General features: G+C 41.3%; 2 protein-coding genes and 1 pseudogene across 2 annotated transcripts; all 3 read right to left on the reverse strand.

Moving 5' to 3' along the window:
- Positions 1–4027: 4027 nt before the first annotated feature.
- LOC134525918 (feather keratin 4-like) lies at positions 4028–4384 on the reverse strand. Its single transcript, XM_063357230.1, has one exon. The coding sequence runs from the start codon at positions 4376–4378 to the stop codon at positions 4028–4030; it is 351 nt and encodes a 116-aa protein (XP_063213300.1). The 5' UTR covers positions 4379–4384.
- Positions 4385–10466: 6082 nt separating this feature from the next.
- LOC134525800 (feather beta keratin-like) lies at positions 10467–10817 on the reverse strand. Its single transcript, XM_063357027.1, has one exon. It carries the CDS (start codon positions 10815–10817, stop codon positions 10467–10469), a length of 351 nt encoding a protein of 116 aa, XP_063213097.1.
- A 5306-nt stretch (positions 10818–16123) lies between these two features.
- Positions 16124–18249, reverse strand: LOC134525799 (feather keratin 1-like; annotated as a pseudogene).
- Positions 18250–20228: the final 1979 nt, after the last annotated feature.

The raw sequence follows: 20228 nt of genomic DNA on the forward strand, positions 1-20228 counted from the left end.
TTCATTGTGACTGACGAATCTCACAAGCTTCCTCATATTATAATGGTGTCATAAACTGGAGCCCTTCCAGTTTTTACTTAAAATGCAAGTATTTTATTTGCACGAAATCACATGTTAAAAACCCCATTCCAATCAGCTGTCACTGGGTGTGAGGTATGTGATGACCCCCATCATTGACACTACTGACTGAAGCTCTTCTCTCCCTTGAGGTTTACCAGGCTTTCCCCGATGCTCTGACCAATGCACACACACAGACACACTACCGCGGTACCAAAATGTTAAAAAAAAAAAAAAATCCTTTCCAGCAATAACTATCTATTGACCATAAGACAACTTGTGGTTTTGAAAACAAACTCATCAAAAGGTATAACAATGAGAAGAAGAATCACAAGTCCTCTCCCGAAGGTGATCATATGTCAGGTTAGCCTGGCTGGCTCAATCTCCTCATCCCAGGAGCTGAAAGTTTTGGGATATCATTCATTGGAACGTTAACAAGGGTACTCATCCTAAATCTCACAGTCACTTATCAGGGATGAAATTGCACACTCAGGACTTAAATTAAAAGCTCCTGCTGTGACAGCAGGTGATACTCCCATGGGCCAGTGTGACCAAAATGCTAAAGAGCAGACAAAATTCCTAAGCAAATTGAATTTTGACTCATCCACAATTTGGGAAGGTGGAGTCAGTATAATGGAGCCAGGCATATTTAATGGATGCAAACCAGAAAGATGAAAGAGACACCACGGATCGTGGTTTTCATCCAACACCAGGATAAGTCCAGGCAATAAACATAAACAGTAAACAAAACCATTCACTAGTGGGAACCCAGCCACATGCAAAAAAAAAAAAAAAAATTAATGCAGGAACTAGTTAGTAAATGTGCAAGAATGTCTCAGATCCTCCAGGCAGCCTGAGAAAGCTATAAAAGCTTTTGCTCTTCAGAGCCTTCCTGCGCCTGCCCTTGCCCCTGTACGCACAGCAGACGCTACAATTCTGGTTTCAGCTTTACAAAATTTGGTATTGAAATACATTTTCACTGACAGCAGCAGCAAATACTTGGTGTCCTGCAAAACCAGCTCATGTTACTCTTTTTTTCTATGGGACTAGCTTGTTCCAGCTATTCAGTGATATGTATTAACAGATGTAAGTTTATAAATTGAGAAAGAGAAGATACAGACAGTTCTTTTGCTCAGAGCACATGTACTCTACCATGCACCGGGTTTTATGCTGCTGTTTTTTCTGGTTGGTACCTGATTAGTATCTGAAATAGTACCTGATTTCTCTGGTACTATGTGTTATTGCACACAGGCTGCCGGTTTATGTAGCCCACAGTCTACCACACAAAGACATTTCCAAAGCCAACACAATAACAACTTGAGAGGCAGCGCCTGGGCTTGTCTGGCCTAGAAAATTCTCTCTGTAAGATGATAGTGTAGCTCATATTCTGCAGCAGTGAATAAAATACTTTGTTTTTAACTACAAAAACAAACAGAGAAATCTTTTACTTTGGGACTGTGCTATACTTGTTGCTACGATAAGTTTTAACCCAAAGAAGGTAGTTTGGGACAGGTATGAAGCGGGGAAATGATGCTTGAGGAGTGGTTTTGGGTTTTGTTTTGACGAAGCGAGCTGCATACCAGGCTTTCTGCTACAATTTCTAAATGCTTGAATAAAAGATCCCAACTTTGGAAAGAGTGTACATGCACAGGGGCTACCTCTGTGGAGAGATTTCGTGCAGTTGATCGGAAGAAAGCTTAACAGAGAATTGCATAAGGGGATTGCAAGAGGAGGAAAATGTACTTTTTCCATGGGAAATGTCATTATCTGTCCACCTGAATATGTTAAAGATACCTTCACTAATGTTCCTCAGCCTTAAAACTATATCAATACCATGGAATTGTAACTTCTCTGCTGCATTAGATACATTAGATACTCTCTCCATAAGAGAAATCTATTTTGCAACAACTGCAAAAGAATGATGACTCCTTTGCAGTTCACCCTCTTTGATAAAACAAAAGCTTCACTTGAGATGGCAAAAAAACATATTACACATTTGATTCAGACCAACCTTCTGCTGTATTATAACATCACATTGCTAACTTTCCATTCTCTTCTGTTGTGCATTAACAAAACCTACTCCTTAAAATTATTAATTCTTTCATGGAACTGATGTACCACCTTTAATTTAGCTCCACTGATGACTGTAGTCAATATAACTTTGTCAACATCTTTCCCCGGCTTTAATTACAGTTCAGCATCAGGCTGTGCAGACACAGACAAAGGTTCCATGCAAGAAATTTCCCAGCTATCAGGCTGTGAGCCCTATGGGCTGACAGGACACTGAATCATCCAGAACCTTCAAGTGAAACTTTTAAAACCTTCTTCCCTTAGAGACAAATTCTCCCAGTCTCTAAACACAACCTTTATTGCAACACAGATATCAAGCTATAACAAAGCAACACCTGATAAAGTCCGCGTGTACTAAGCACGACAGGTAGGAAGCAGTTTATAAAGACACACTGAGAAAGGGTTAGCACTTAAAATCTTTTATCCTCTTTCTCCTAGATGTCCATCCCAGGCCTGCAAATTTTAAAGGCCAATTCCCTCTCAAAAACACCACAAAGCCTTCAAGACTTACCAGAGCCTGATCTCAGCTGCCAAGAGGTTCTGCACCCAGCAGAAAGCTGCACTCAAAGGACTGCACCAAGCGGCTGCACCAGCTTCTGCCCCTCTCCCACCACCTCCGCCCTGAGCAAGCTCAGCTGGGCTCAGGAAAAGCATCCTCTCCCCCTTCTTTTAGAGGGGTCTGCCTAAGTATGACTGAGGGGGTAAAGAAAGTCACAATCTTCTTCCAGGTTACCCAGGTAATAGCACATGTATCCTATTTGTGCAGCAAGCTGAAAACAGATGAGTGGAGCCAGTGCTTCAGAAAAAGGGTTATCCCTATAATTTCTAATGTTCTTCATGCACCTGTAAATTTTCCTGCTGCATCTCTGTGTCCTCTTTTCTACGTAGATACTTTTGTCTACTACATCTACAGAAGGACAAGGAGAAACAGTATCCCCCACAGTGAGCTTTCTCCTGAAATGAGGCTCTTCCACTTCTCAATGAAGGGGATTTAATTCCCCTCCTCAAATCAGCTTATTGACCCATTCTCATCCCTCTTCAAAGACATCAGCCTCAAAAACAAAAAAAAAAAAAATCCCATAAAAAAGAAATATTAAGGGAGTTAAAGGGCCTTTTTTCACCTCCATGTTACAGTAGGTAAAGGGTCCTTAAAGTGTAAAGAGAAGCAGCTCCCTTACTTTAAGATTTCCTGCTTACAGGAGATGCACCCATTGCAGGGGAACATCATCTACTTCTAGCCTTCAATAAATTGTCTCAGACTGGATTTATCACGTATAGACAAAAGAAAAAAAAATTTCCACAACTGGAATTGGACTTGTTCTCCCATGGCAATTGGCATGAAGGTTTTTGCAGTTTTTTTCTGGAACTGATGACTTGCAATGGGACCTGTTTCACCACAGACAAGCTTGGAAAGGGGCTGGGAGAAAAAAGTACAGGCAGACTCAGAGTATGATGCAGCACAAATTTAATGAGGCTGAGGAATGGAAGGAAGCAATGTAAAGTGTAGGGAATACATTTCCATGGTCCACTAAGGACGGTACCCACTCGCACAATGACACACACGGCAAAATGAGATCTTCCTTCTTCATTGTTTAAATGGACTGTACTGTCAGTTATGCAGAATAATTTCTAATAATTACATATTTTACCTAGTCATTGTAAAATACAAAAAAGCATAAGAGAACAAGACATTTGATCAGAAATATAAAGTAAAGCATAACAAAAGTAAGACAAGCAAAGGCCTGATTTTAGGAGATGCCGAGTTCCCACAGCTCCAGTAACTTGAGCTGGACCTGTGGGTATCTAACATCACTTCTGAAAACCATGGCCATGAGCTCAGTCCTGCATCGGGTCGTGCTTCAGCATTCCTGGTCATTCCTTCCTGCTTGCTCCTCACGCTTTAGCACGGCCCATAGAAGCCACTGCGGTAGGTGTTGTAGCGACGGTAGGGCCGGCTGTACCCGCTGCCCAGGCCTGGATACCCAAAGCCGCCGAATCCCAAGGAGCTGCCGGAGGAGATGGGGACACCTCCAGCACTGAGGGCACTCCCGATGGCTGCAGATGCTGAGGAACCCACGGCAGTGTTCTGAGGGAAGGAGCTGAGGATGGGTCCAGGCAGGGTCACCACCACGGGAGATGGTTGGATCACCACTGTGGAGTCCTGGCACTGCCTGACGCAGGGCTCGTTGCAGCTATTTGCCAGCGGGGTTGGGCCACAGGGGGTGGGAGAACACAGGTCATAGCAGGACATGGCTGTGGGGTGAAAAGTCTGAAACACAAAAAAAAGATGGAAATGCAATACAAGAATTTAGATAAAACTCTATTTGTACAGCTGAATTTCTCTGATAAAGGGAGTGTATAGCATGCTAACATGAGTTTCCGTGCGGAGCAAGATGACATTTTTCACCAGATCCACAGGAAGCACTTCGAAAACAGGGTTGAGCTTGTATTTTCTTTAAGGAGACTGCTAGAGAAGGTAGCACAGGTGCACCTCAGTCAGGAACTTACCCTGAAGCCTCCACGGTTAGTCAGCACACCCGGGAACCAGCGTACATGCTGGTGCCAAAAGCCTCTTAATTCCCATTGCAGAGTGCCCTAACCACACGGCCATAACACTACCCTTGGGAAAAGGCACTTTCAACACTTCCCCTTGCAGTTGTGGCCACACACCGGGAAACTATTAGGGTTCTGTGTGTCCTAGAGAAATGGAGGATGACTCTGTAGCCTTCAGATGAAGGTGCTCTGCTGTAACAGCTAAGACTCAGCTTGGTATTCTTGATCCAAGGCTTCCCTCTTTGCTAAAGAGTCAATGATGACAAACATTCTACCTAATGCTAATACAGCAAATAACCTTTCTGATTTCACTCCTGTAGCTTCCTCTCATGCATATTCCATCTTGGAGGTCCCTTCTCCCAGTTTTAGAAAGTGGAAAATAGAAGCTTAAGTACTTAAAATCTGTTCAGTAAGAAACGGAAGCACAGGCAACCGAATTCAGGAACACTTCCATTTTTGTGTATTGCTATTAATATTAAAATCAGCAGCAGATCTAAGAAGCTACAGTGCAAATCTGTCCACAGTTGTTTGGAGGATGGAGAAGCAACTGGTTAAAGGTCACTCCTTGCCTGTGGAAGAACTACGAGTTGTGTTTCAAAGGCGGGATGGACCGATGATTGCTTTCTCTGTGGAGAGCTGGTGGCCCAGGACTGCCAGTATTGGCCAGTATCCCCGTGTTCTTCTGATCTTCCGGCCTTAGCTGAATTTTCCACAGACCAGAACACTACTCTGAAAAGACCCAAGAATTCACTACAGATATTTTATTTTCATCTGCAAGACCTGAAAACTTGTTTGGATTCCAGAGTTGAATAAATAGACCCAACTGGGTAACTTGTGACTAACTGCCCCATTCAATGATTTTTATAACTGCCCACCAACAGAAAACTTCCTCTTTCATATGAAAACCCCTTTGTCCCTCAGAGAAAAATAGCTGAATGTACTACAACATTCGTGAGGGAAAGCTACAAAATCATCAAGGCAACAGTTCAACATATAAGAAGAGAATAAATGGGTTCAGACTTACCTGATTCACCAAGGCAAAGGCAAGAAGAATGGATGGAAGAGTCTTGAGTTGCTCAGGTTTTTATACTGAGGCCCAAGTTGCCCAACAACCTGGGACATTCTTTGTGCATGAAGTTATTTATGAGCCACTACTGATTACATGTTTTTTTGCCCCAGTATTTGCGTTTATTACTGCCTCACTTCCTTATCTTGTGGCACGTATATCTGACCACAAGCTTCTTTCATCTTAAAATATTCTGGCCAAGTTAATTTCTGGGAACACTAGAATGATTAATTCAGAAGGATTTATTCTCTCTTCAAAACCCTCTTGGATCTGCCTGGTGTCATTAAAGGAGATTAAGCATAATTTCCATAATGCAGTCCCTTGTACCCTCCTCTGCAAGGTAAATACTGTTGGAAATCATAAAGAACTTCAGCTTTTGGAATTCAGCCCATAAGCGCTTGTAGTTTGGGCATTCGAGCTGCTTTTAGGGAAAAGAGAAGAGAGAGAAATCAGTCTCTCTCTTTTCAGAAAATGGCCAGGAATACACGTACAATTTTCACCTGACTCCAGCCCCAAGACGAGAGAAGCGGCACAAATACTGTTAAAAGGGAAGGACACTGGAGAACCTTGTGAGAGCTGGGAGGAACTGAAAACTGTTATGTACAAAGGCTGAAATATAACTAGAAAAACATTTAAGATTCTGCTTCTTTGACACAGAAGAAGAAACAAAAGAGTATTAGAAGTCCAGTCTAAGATAATATCAAATGATAGCACTTCCATGGAGGAGTGTGGTGGACAAATCTTATTAATAGAAGAACTTCTCCGGCTGTTTCTAATTCTGGGCCTGATCTCTTAGGAGTTCTTGAAAGAATCCACAAATTCACTTTTATTCTTATCTCAGCCCTCAAAACATCAGCAGCTGGTTTTAGATTAGCTTCCACCTGCATAAATACATTACATTGCTTGGTGACATTTGTTCTCAAGGAAGAGTTCTGCACCAGATAAGGCTTGGCAAGACTCAGCTGCGGAGGCAGAAGAAATCACATTCAAGTATTCTTTTTTTCCTTCAGCAGCATCACTGTCCCTGCAGTGTCTGCTACAGACATGTTAGAGACCAACGGGAACCAGTTGGAGGAGTATTAAAAGGGTATAAAATGTCAATAATTTCTTCATTGCAGTCAATTTTGCTGCCACTTTACAGCAGTCTTTGGATTGCACAACGGCATTGAGCCTCTGCTACGGGGGCAGGCTTGCAGGGTAAATAGTAAAGGGATGAAACACAGCAGCAATCCTAGACGCAGAGAGCACTGAGGGTTTTGCTCTCCTAGCACTTTAACTAGTGAGACATGTAAATCAGCGCTAAATTAGGAGTGTCTTTGTGAAGATCCCCTGGGAACAGAAACTTGTTTGACTTGGTCATGGGCTCCTGAGAACTTCAAAGTTTATCAGAAGCTTTTATTAAAGCGCAAGGCATGCAAAGCATCACATTATGTGCAAATTTAAGATATGTGACCCATATTTGAATTCTCATATCACTTCTGTAATAATCTATTATTAAGATATGGGTGTGCAGGTCAGTCATTGGCTTCTAAAATTTATGTCATTGTTCTTGGCTGCAGGAATTGCAGCAATTTTATTTTTAATTAAAAAATAGCTCAAGGTTTGGTTTAAGCCATCTCATATTCCAAGGAGATTCTAAAATAAAATGCCAAAGCCTTTTTTAGCTTCACCAACCCTATTTGTTCCTCAGTACTTCTCCATGTTTTAAAGGGATTAACAGCCTTTTTCAAAAATAATTTCCACTTTAGCAGCTATTTGAGGAATTAATTTGCATAACAGTATCCATAAATTATTTTCTTTTTTTTTTTTTTTTTATTCTTCCTGCATCCAAGTTCTGCTTGGAAAACATAAAATACTTTTAAAATCAGACTATGCATTTAAAAAAGGGATCTAGCAACATTTTCAGAGATGTCTACAACCTCTCTTGAAAATAATTACAATAATTATTGTTCTAACTCCAGCCACTTTATTGTACAGTCAGACTGACTTAATGGCCTGATCTTTGAGATGAATTAAAGTGAGTGAAGTTCACAGCTTCTTTTTTTTGTATAATCAAGGACAGACCTATATATTGAGATTATAATTAAAACTTTTTTGCATAATATAAGAACATCCTCCTGAGACACCTCTGAGTGACTAAACATCTGAGAAAAAATTCTAAATCAAAATGGAACTGGAAGGTTACTCACAATAATCCCCACATAATGGCTCCAGACACAAACATGACCCCAAAAATCTCTGCATGGGGAAACAGAAAATGGAAGTTTCCCTGGCAAGAAGAGTACCATGTGCAGGAAATTCTGAATTGTAATTAATTAGCCCATTATAAAGAAGTGGATGCCTCAGAGACTTTAAGCAGTTGAACAAATCTGTAAAAGTTCTTGCAACTCAGAGCCCTCCTGATTAGTTCCTTCCTCTCACCCTTCACACCAGCTCTGACTGTTCTTGCTTTTATCTCAGACTTCATTCTTTACTAATTGTACTAATACAGATGCTTATTGGCAGCATTAGCGACAGCCTGCCTACCCTACACAGCCATTTGCATTCACACAATAATCTAGAGCACCTGGTTCCTCACCACCAAGAGTGAACTCTGCTCACGCCCTTAAATTATTAACAATTTCTGGCTTATCACTTAAACCAGAAGATGTATCTACAGCCTCTGACTGGATCTTCACAGCCTCAGCTCTGCTGCTCAAATAGCTCCCCTGAAGGCAAAGGTGTTCAGACATCACTAGATATGTAATCCTCAAAGTTCATACCTTAACATAGTTACTTTCATTGTTAATGTCATTCAAATACTGTTAAGAAGAACTTTAAATTTTGAGGTTTGGGTTTGCATCTTGCTGTGGTCTAATAAGCGTCAACAATTTATGTTACAATTTCCCTTTTTGTCAAAAAATAAATGTAACTAACTACTGCATATGGATCTGTGGAGTATGCCTGCAAAAAAAACCAGGTGTAGTGTAGTCATTATGCCGGAATTCAGTGGGGAACAGCAGAAGAAAACAATAACAAAAGTTAATTTACACTGGAGGGTAGAAATTATTTACTCACCAGAACCTCTGCAAAACACCCCACCCAAAATGGGTGGGCTTTAGTTATTGTTTAAATATGTTTGAATAATTTTTCAAATGCAGATTCTAATCGTATTTCCAATTGTAAGGGTGCAATTAGTATTTCTCTTCCCACAAGGCCCTGTGTGTCAGATCCACCCTCCTTGCAGAACCATGTCTTGGTGCCACAAAGGCTGATGAATGGCCACCGGTAACCCATCACCTCAGAGCAAGGCATTGCCTGCGATCATTGGTGTAAACCCTTTTCACAAGGCGTCTTTTCTTTCTGCCAAGGGTTACATGAGATACCACTCAACTGCATTTTGCTGCAATTACTTGCTAATTCTCTGATTTTACTTTTCCTTCCATTAGTCATTTAGGAAGGACAGGATCACAGCCTGCTTGTTTGGAGCTGGAGACCCAGGATTAACACATTCGTTTAAAGCCTTTCCATCCCAATAAGAAGAGAAGGGGTTTCATACTGAAAATAAACATTGAAATTACAGACTTTTGCATGGGGTGAAAATTCAGCCTCTCGTTAAACTCCACACATGCCCTCAACCAGTGAGCGCACACAAGTGCCTCTGCCAAACCCAACCAATCCCAACCCAAACAGCCAACATGGGCTGTCAGCACCAGCCCATGAAGCTCCACACAGAGGCACCAGGAGCTCAGTTTACAACACGAGTTCCAAATCGACATTTAAGATAACTTGGCATTAATTGCAAAAAAATAATATAATTGGCGGGGGGAGCAGGTCTCTTCTTAGATCATTCCCCCCAAACTCCCCATGGCCTTTTCTCTTGCAGGTCCCGCTTTGCTCGGACGGTGGCCACCCGACACACTTTCAGAAGAACAAGAGGAATTGGACAACAAGCACTTCAAGTGAAAGTTTAAGCCTTATCCCTGCGACGAAAGCCAGAGTTGGGGAAGGAAATGTAGCAAAGCGAAAGTACTTGTCAACAAAGTACCGATTCTGTAGCTAATACCCACTTTGCTACGATGTATCTAATCTAGTTCCACAGACAGCCTCTAATTTGCATATAGAAAGTACATACATTGTGTATATATAAAGTAGATACTTCGTAACAATGTTCCCAGAGTTTTGCAGCCCTAAAAGAGTTCTTAGCATCGAGGTCACCAGCCAAAGCCTTGCTTCTAGTCGGCATGAAAAAGTAGCTTTCAATCAATGGAACAGAGGAACGGTAAGAAAATTCACAAAAAGGCTAAAATTCTTTCAAACAAACACCAGGAGACTTGGGTTGTGATGCTGCGTAACTTTAATGAGAGCAAAAAGCAGAATAAAAAAATTACAAAGTATATATTTCTAGGACACAGTAAGACAACAGCTGATATGTCTTCTCATCCTGGGTTTCTTTTCTTGCTGCTGCTGTGACCTGAGACAATGAGGTATCATCTACAGCAGTAGAAAAAACATATGTTTGATTCAGAAGTATTCAGAAGTATTCTATTCAGAAGTATTCAAGGAGTAAGACAAGCAAAGGCCTGATTTTAGGAGATGCCGAGTTCCCACAGCTCCAGTAACTTGAGCTGGACCTGTGGGTATCTAACATCACTTCTGAAAACCATGGCCATGAGCTCAGTCCTGCATCGGGTTGTGCTTCAGCATTCCTGGTCATTCCTTCCTGCTTGCTCCTCATGCTTTAGCACGGCTCACTGAAGCCACTGCGGTAGGTGTTGTAGCGACGGTAGGGCCGGCTGTACCCACTGCCCAGGCCCGGATACCCAAAGCCGCCGAATCCCAAGGAGCTGCCGGAGGAGATGGGCACTCCCTCAGAGCTGAGGTTGCTGCCCACGGCTGCGGAGGTGGTGGATCCCACGGCAGTGTTCTGAGGGAAGGAGCTGAGGATGGGTCCAGGCAAGGTCACCACCACGGGAGGGGGTTGGATGACGTACGTGGAGTCCTGGCACTGCCTGACGCAGGGCTCGTTGCAGCTATTTGCCAGTGGGGTTGGGCCACAGGGGGTGGGTGAGCACAGGTCATAGGAAGACATGTCTGTCGGACAGAGGGAAGTCTGAAACACAGGGAAGAAAGTAAATGCAACATAAGAGCTGTATTAAGTTTATAAAAGTCAAGTAAGAGGATAACACAAGTGAGAGTACCCAGAGAAGGTGGTCAGATAGGACTAGTAGTAATGGGATGGGATGAGGGGTAAAGTGAAAGAGGGGAGATTTACAATAGATATCAGGAAGAAATTCTTTGCTGTGAGGGTGGTGAGCCCCTGGCCCAGGTTGCCCAGAGAAGCTGTGGCTGCCCCATCCCTGGAGGGGTTCAAGGCCAGGTTGGATGGGGCTTGGAGCCACCTGGGCTGGTGGGAGGTGTCCCTGCCCAGGGCAGGGGGCTGGAATGAGATGAGCTTTAAGGTCCCTTCCAGCTCTAACTCTTCTATGATTTATTAGACCAAAATCCACAGCACACAGTCTGAAAATAGCATAGAGGTTTCTCTTGGTTTTCATAAGGCTGCTGGAGGATGTTCCTGCTCTGCAGCTAGCCTCTGAACTGCAGTGCCAGTCCTGGTAAAGTTTGCTTGACCCCTTATCAGCAAAGGCATTTCCCGTTGTTTGGGAGTTGTCCTTCATGCTGTCTCTCTGGAGAAGGTGCAATTGTGACTGTACCAGGAGGTGGAGACCAGCAGCTGGAGCTCCCACCAGGCAGAGAAAGTGGCCCTGAGCTGAACATTGACACATAACTGCATTTAGTGCCTTAACGCTAGAACTTAGTCACTCACAGCCCAGACAGTGACATTTGCAGAACTATAGAAAAGTGTCTAAGAAGCATGCTTTGCTCCCAAAGGTCATATGACCAGAACAGACAAACTTGGGATGCGAAGAAGGATTATTTTCCCAATTGGAGGTTTCTGCCTTGATTTGAATTCAATATATTAGAATCTGCTGGGATCCCTGCTCTTCTGCCTGTGGAAAACAGGACTTGGGGATAGATCCTGGTACTCAAAAAAATTTAATTTTTTTCAAAATTTATTTCTTTTTTTTTCTTTTCTTGGCCCAGTTTCTTAAGATGAGACCATATTTCCAACTGGGTTTATTGGCAAGCTACTGACTTAGCGTTGATCTCTAAAATGGAGCATGAAGCTGCTTCTTTTGAGGGACAATATTGCCCATAACCTCTAAGTCCTGTCTCTTTACACCCTGCTTCAGAGGTAAATAAAGCCTTTCTTTTTGATAGAAGTAAGCCTTTCTAATTTTCCTCCCAAAAGCAAAAAAGCTAGCAACATTTATAAAGAACTAAGAATAACAAAAAAACAAAACAACAACAACAAAAAAGCAGTCATCAAAGTAACAGTTTAGCATTTAAAAAGACACTGGGCAGATTCAGACTTACCTGTTCACCTGGGCGACTAAGGCAAGAGAAGTGGATGGAAGAGTCTTGTGTTGTATAGGCTTTTATACCATGTTCCAGACTGCCTGCAGACCAGGGACATATATTATGCATGAAATTATTTAATGATGTGTACTTTTGCATGCAAAATCCCCCAAACTGATCAACACCTTTTTTTTTTCTTTCAAAATCTCTTTTACTATTGCTCTGTTTTCTCCCCTCCCCTCATTACATTCACATTCCAGTATACACAAAGCTTTCATCTTCACCAATGGGCACCCACTTAATTGCTTGGAAGACCGCGGTGACTCGTTTGAATTACAGCACTAATTATGTTGCCTCCTAAGGCCAATGTACATTTTATGTTTCATTTTAGCCATCAAGACGCTGCTTAAGGGGAGCGTATGCGATGCATAGTCCTTATTCAAGACTTCACTCCTTTAGGTGAACGATCATTTAGCTCTGAGGTGAGGGCCTGGGCTCAATTCACAAGTATTTCCATTTCAAGGACTCGGCTTTACCACAAGCTGTATAATAGGTATTCCCAAATTTTGCACTACTGCACTATTTCAATCCCAGAATAACACATCTGAGAAGAGCATCACATTCCCATCGGCATTGCAAAGGTTAAAGACAATTAAGACTGGTGAAAATTGCTGACCAGAGCCAATAAAACACGTTCTAAAATTGCTTCGGCTAAACTGCAGTTTTCCTACTTTGTATGAATACAGCTAATACAAACACATCTAAGACCACATTTCTTTACCCAATCATAAATTTTGACTTCATTTTCCATGCTCAAGTCAAACAATCACCCTTATAATGAAAGAGTTTGATTACTTGATCTCATCACTTTGTGACATTTATTAACTGCCTCTAATTCCAGACAAGATTTCTGTGCAGTCTCCCATCTGAGGAATCACCATTATTCCTACCTGAAATCCCAGCAAGTCACCTGGATGTGTAGCAATTTTCACATAAAATTAAGTATGAATGTGCATGTTAAAGATTGCTTTCAAGTATTGGAACTTAGAGGCAGTGGTCTGCCTGAGCCAAACTGCAGAGTCAATAGAAGTTACACCCGGGACTTCTCCACTACATTCGTCATTACGTGATCTTTTTTTTTTTTACCTCTGTGGCCTGTCCTGACTCTACCCCAACCTGCTTGAAATAATTCCCCAGGTGGAAAGTATGGAAAAAACACGAATCAGGCCTCTTCTCTTAGCACCACCATCCCCCAGCGAGAGATATGAATTAACCCTAAATAAAGAGTGTCTCTATACAGAGGTTGGTCTTGGTCTTCAGAAGAACAAAGGACTTCAAAGTTCAGAACAGCTTTTTGCTAATGGCTCAAATATGCAAAGTTTCATGCTAGCTAATGTTCAAGGTACGCGACAAGATCTCAGCATCACCTGGCTAATAACCTAATTTAAAAGTGTGTGAGTCAAGATCACTCAAAGGACTTCACAAACTAATTCCAGGTAAACACCTTCAGAAACTTTAATTATTCTATTAAAAATTTTCATAATTGATTAAAAAATAAAGCTTTGGGTTGGAAGGTTTTTGAAGGTTTGCTTCATCTTCTGTAAAATCCTATAAGTCTACATATTTTAATGATTCTCCACAAGAAAATTCTCCTCCCCTTTTCTATAAAAGGAGAGCACCTTTTTCTTCCCTTTCCTCACAGTCTCTGCTGTCCAACATACTACCTGTCATCTTTTTATATATTTTAAAAAATTATAGTGGGTAGAAACAGTCACTCACCTGGAGAATTAATTTCCCTTCTGTCTGTAAACTGAGATAGCCAAAGAATGCTAACTTTTCCTCATTCTTCCCTCTAGGGGCATAAACAGGTTTTCCTGGAGGGTATGTAATATTTTAGAAACAGACTCATTAACAGCCTGGAAATATTTTCATTGATATTCTGCCAATTTAGTCTAATTAGTGCCTAGAGTTTACCCAAAAGGTTGAGAGCCTTTGGATCTTGTTTTTGGGATTGTTAAGGCTGGTGAAGCAGGACGTAACAGCTCTCACTTATGGATCAGTGACGGAGTTTCGCGTTCCACACACTCAATTAAAACCCTTTGTGTAAGACAGGCTGGTGAGCTACCAAATTGCCAAAGAGCTGACAAATTACTTACTTGAATTGAAATCTGTCTCATCTTTATGTTGACTTCAGAGGCTTGAGTGTACAAGCACAAGGCATTCAAATGATCTGCAGGTCTTTGAGATGAAAGAAGCTTTGAGGGAAGCTTTCCATCTGACGCCAAGAGGAGACCAGACTGGTCCATAAACCATACGCTATTTAACTACTGGGAACAATTTAACTGCTGGGGACAATTTAACCAGCTACAACAGAATTTATATAACTGCAATTATTTGAATGCTTCAGACCTTCCCAACATGAGAAGCTCTTCAATTTTCCCCCAAAACCTACTGGTTTAGTAGCTTCAGTGGCTGTTGCAAATCTGTTTTAAATCTCAGGTCATTACTTTTATTTAGCAAAAATAATTTACTTGCGAGGATTTCTAAAGGTTTTAATGGCTACAAATGTCCTATATTTCTTTGATGTTAGCATGCTTCATCACTTGACATGAGCTTTTTGTTGTAATTCTGTAGGGCTGCAACCAGGACAGTAATGACGGCCAGGGTTTTATACGGAGCCCTAAAATACACAGTACTTCTGCAGTAAATAGCAAGTAAATAGATCAAATAGTTTTGTCCCAAAAAGCTACGTGTATACCTCCTTTGAGGCTTCTGCTGCTGTTCATGTTTTACTTCACAAATCCGAGTATTCAAGCAGTGATTTGACGGTAAAAGAATGTAAATCTTTCTTTGCACCCTGCAGCTTCAGGTCAGAGTTATTGAGAGTGTGAATCACAACAGGATTCCTTAAAACAAATATCATTATATGCTAGATTAGATACCCTGCCATTCTGCTAGATCATAAAATGCTTCCAGCCTTGAGAATAATTTCTTGGCAGAGATGCAAAAAAGCCAAGTATTAAGATGAGTCAGTGCGGAATCAACATGCATTTCAGATGGAAAAGTAAATATTTTCTTGATCTTCAGCTCTAAACATACGTTCTTCTCCTCTGATTAGTGGTGGCCCCAGCAGCATTTATATCACGTCTGTGTCTGGTAGTGATGAAGAACAAGAGGAATTGGACAACAAGCACTTCAAGTGAACGTTTAAGCCTTACCCCTGCGACGAAAGCCAGAGTTGGGGAAGGAAATGTAGCAAAGCGAAAGTACTTGTCAACAAAGTACCGATTCTGTAGCAAATACCCACTTTGCTATGATGTATCTAATCTAGTTCCACAGACAGCCTCTAATTTGCATATAGAAAGTACATACATTGTGTATATATAAAGTAGATACTTCGTAACAATGTTCCCAGAGTTTTGCAGCCCTAAAAGAGTTCTTAGCATCGAGGTCACCAGCCAAAGCCTTGCTTCTAGTCGGCATGAAAAAGTAGCTTTCAATCAATGGAACAGAGGAACGGTAAGAAAATTCACAAAAAGGCTAAAATTCTTTCAAACAAACACCAGGAGACTTGGGTTGTGATGCTGCGTAACTTTAATGAGAGCAAAAAGCAGAATAAAAAAATTACAAAGTATATATTTCTAAGACACAGTAAGACAACAGCTGATATGTCTTCTCATCCTGGGTTTCTTTTCTTGCTGCTGCTGTGACCTGAGACAATGAGGTATCATCTACAGCAGTAGAAAAAACATATGTTTGATTCAGAAGTATTCAGAAGTATTCTATTCAGAAGTATTCAAGGAGTAAGACAAGCAAAGGCCTGATTTTAGGAGATGCCGAGTTCCCACAGCTCCAGTAACTTGAGCTGGACCTGTGGGTATCTAACATCACTTCTGAAAACCATGGCCATGAGCTCAGTCCTGCATCGGGTCGTGCTTCAGCATTCCTGGTCATTCCTTCCTGCTTGCTCCTCACGCTTTAGCACGGCCCATAGAAGCCACTGCGGTAGGTGTTGTAGCGACGGTAGGGCCGGCTGTACCCACTGCCCAGGCCTGGATACCCAAAGCCGCCGAATCCCAAGGAGCTGCCGGAGGAGATGGGCACTCCCTCAGCACTGAGCACGCTCCCGATGGCTGCAGATGCTGAGGAACCCACAGTGGTGTTCTGAGGGAAGGAGCTGAGGATGGGTCCAGGCAGCGTCACCACCACGGGAGAGGGTTGGATCACCACTGTGGAGTCCTGGCACTGCCTGACGCAGGGCTCGTTGCAGCTATTTGCCAGCGGGGTTGGGCCACAGGGGTTGGACGGACACCGCTCATAGCAGGACATGGCTGTTGGATGGAGATACGTCTGTAACACAGGACCAGAAGTGAATGCAATGTAGGCATCGTATTGCACTTACCTTTTCTCAGCTCAGGTATCAGGACAACAGGAGCTTCCCAGGGATTCTTTTAAGAATGGGGAGTGAGTTGAGAAGGAAAACAAATTCTTAAATATGCTACAAGAAGATGGAGACTGAAATAATCCTCTCTCAGTTGTTGGTGATCTAGTAGAATAGCTGGCAGCAGAACAAAAAGGCACATATCTGTATCATTACTTTCATTTTAGTATTTTGCTTGGCTGTATGTCTGGACAGACACTACTGAGATCCAGCCCCAGGTATTCAGAGCATTGCAGAAGTAGTAATTATGAGTAACACCAAGCCACAAATGTACTTATGGATAGAGTTCAATAGACAGCTGGAAAATGAAATGAAGATTTTCCAGGTTGCAACTTTGCCTAGGAAGAGGTACAAATTTCAATATAGTTAAGCATACTTGAAGGTGAGGTCTTTGGAAATCTCTCCCAGACAATTTGTCCACAGATATGCCAGCCATGAGAAAGCCAGGAGTTCCCTGCATGCTCCTGTGTCTGGTTCCAACACACCAACAAACACAAATGTTGCTGTTTCCTATGCCCATCTCAGCCTGTTGGGTGCTCAGCTCTCCTCTGGTTTTGCTGTTCTTTCCCCTTGTCCTCACAGTCCCCGAAACCATTTCTCTAAGCTTGCAGGTGTCATTGCACCCTGGAACATAATTTCAAAACTGTAAGACACCAAGCAGAACTTTTTGATGATGTCTATTGTATCGAAGTCCATGTTGTTTTCTACAGCAGAAGAAGGTTGAGGATGCATGATTAGAGCCAGTATCCTTGCTGAACTCAGTATGACTATTCCTTACAATCTCAGTATGGAGCTTCATTTTTTCTTCATTTAGAAAGTGGTATTTAGAGCTCAAAAGCTTGTGGTTCAACATAATTGATTTTTAAAACCCACAAACCTCTGCTTTGAGTCTTTCTAGTTCCCCTGCTCTCCAGCTGTTTCTTTTAGTATCTGGTTCATTTTACCCTCTTGTTTCTTACTGTGCCCAGTAATAAATTCATCATAACAAAAAAAAAGGGGGGGGGGAAACACTGAAGAAGCCTCTCCTGGAATGAACAACAAAGAAAAGGATTTTTCTGGATGACATTTCTGAAGATACGTGCATCCACATCCTTTACAAACACTGTTCATATCAACCCAGCTGAAATTTCAGGCATTACAGAAGATGGATAAGACCCTTAAAGGTATAAAATTCACATTGCTACTTGAAAGATGACTGAGCACGTAGATGTCTGTAATCATAAAATTGTTTGAGTTGGAAGGGACCTTTAAAGATCACCTACTTCCAACCCCCTTGCACAGGTATTCTACCCATTCAGTTTGATAATCTTTATTATTATTATTACTACTGTTATCTAAGTCACCAAGCATGTCTGAAAGCCCACATTTAAATAAATTTATATCACCATTTCAAGCATCCACATGGCCAAGTTGGGGCCCCAGAAATACCTGCAATTCTAACAGCAAAACACAACTTTTAAAGAGAAAAAGCCTTCCCCCCAACCAACCCAGCGACTAGCAAAACACTGTGGAGAAAAAAGAACAGCAATCAAATTGTTATGAAGGCAAGAATTCAGCAAACACAAAAAGAGGAGTAGATTTGAACTAACCTTGTTCACAAAAGAGGAAAAAAGTAAGAGAAGTGGTAGAAGGACGCTGAGTTGAGTTAGCTTTTATACTGCATCTCGGATGGCCTGAGGACCACAGACATCCTTTGTGCATGAAATTATTTACCAACGAGTACATCCTGAATGCAAAATGCTTCCAACTGATTAAATGTCTTTTCCTTACTGTTTATTATTTTGTTTTCATTTCCTTATCTTCTGACATACGTATTCTGTCATACAAGTTTCTCTCATCTTCTGGTATTATGGACCAAATTTATTCCAGTGCCACCTTTCAGTCACAACAAAATTTATGCTCCTAGTGCATGTTTCATTTTAGTCATAAAGAAAAATATTAAGAAAAATTTATACAATACATAATTCATCATTTAAATGTGTCCTTTTATTGAGAATATGAGTGTAAATCCTTAATAAATTCTGGTCTCCACCATGTTTGCAAAACTCCAACTCCAGCCAAGCATAAGAACAATCTAGACTGAACTTTTGTGTTTTGTGAAGGCCTTGCAAAAAAGCGCAAGCAAATGCACACCTGAAATCCCCGAGTCCAACGAGAAAGTATCAGAGCCCTCTGTGAATTTCAGAGAATAATACTATTATATTCCATCAAATTCAGGTAGTATCACCCTATTACACTTCAGCGATGCAGTTTGAGGCACAGCTGCTGGCACAAGGGGACACTGAAACCTGATTTATCAGTTCTTTTATGAAGGGAACCTATAACTCCCCTCTGTACCATCTCAGACCACAAATATGAATAGTACTTCACAAGTCATCTTGAGGACACAAATGAATTTTAAACTATTTTGAGGCATTATCCTTGCACAAGTTAACTGTGGAGTCATTGCGGCAAAAAAACCCACACAAGGATACGTTTGCCATTGTATTTTTTCCCTTGCTACAGGCAGCGGTACAACAGTGGTTACATCCAGATTGATGGAAGTTTATTGCATAAGTGGGATATTTATACAAAATTTTAATACAATTTTTAACTTTACTTTGCAGTGTCTCCTGTACAAGCTGCAGGGTTTGAACCTCTCCTTGCAGAGGAGTTTTTGAATATTGTGCCTAAGAATTCTTAGATATCTGGAAAATGAAAGTTCTAGGTCTTCGGTTCGTAAAGAAGAAGGGTTTCAAAGTCCTTCAAAATTTTTGTTAATAATGTGCTTATTCACAGAATTAAGTTATCAAACTCTTCGTGATGTATGATGAAGTTTTCATACCCTCATCCTAGGGACTGTCTTTAAAACCTCTGAACCAAGAAGTTTATACCTTCACAAAGTGAAGCCGTTTGTATTTTAACACTACAAAAACCAACCCTGAACAATTCTTTAAATTAAAAAATCAACTTTTTACAATTTTTTAAAGTGCTTCTCATATCCCAATAACATTATCTAAAGTGACCCACCTACTCTCTTAAATATTTCCCTTCCTTTACATGTCTAAACAATGCTACCAACCCATAAACATGTAAACATGGACATTTTTGAAATACAAATTCTTCATAGCATCAGGTGCTTACTGACAACCTGGAGAATTATTTTCCCTGTAAAACTTGTAACAATAGCCACAGAAGTTTTCAACACTTCTGTTCTGCTTCCTTCCATTAATCCAAGAGCTTCTATTTGGTAGACTATCTCATATTTAAAAAACAAACTCATCATACATCACTGCTGTGTTTTCACAAAGACTTCTGATCTGTCTCCTGACCATGGCTTGACTCCAGGTTGGTCTGATTGGCTCAAAGAACTCATACAAGAGGCTTAAAGCCCTCCTTGGAGATCTCCTCTGAGATTTTTTTTTTTTTTTAAAGATGGTAAACAAATTACCTGGCAATTGTTCTCAAGTGGGTCAGGCAGGGAATCGCACACAAAGAGCTTTAGTAAATGTCTTGAATGTGATCCTAGATTGTTCTCCCAAGACACTCGCAAGCCAACATACTGCTGCGGAGCTGAAAAAAAGTCTTTGTTAGGCGGGCCTTGAAGTAATTTCATATCAACACTAATAGAGTCAGTATAAAAGTACCCAAAATTAAAAGTAC

Source organism: Chroicocephalus ridibundus, chromosome 21 (assembly GCF_963924245.1).
Source record: "Chroicocephalus ridibundus chromosome 21, bChrRid1.1, whole genome shotgun sequence".
NCBI lineage: Eukaryota > Metazoa > Chordata > Aves > Charadriiformes > Laridae > Chroicocephalus > Chroicocephalus ridibundus.

Coding starts and splice junctions, on each gene's coding strand:
- LOC134525918 (XM_063357230.1), bottom strand. CDS start 4,378: ATGTCCTGCTATGACCTGTGTTCTCCCACCCCCTGTGGCCCAACCCCG.
- LOC134525800 (XM_063357027.1), bottom strand. CDS start 10,817: ATGTCTTCCTATGACCTGTGCTCACCCACCCCCTGTGGCCCAACCCCA.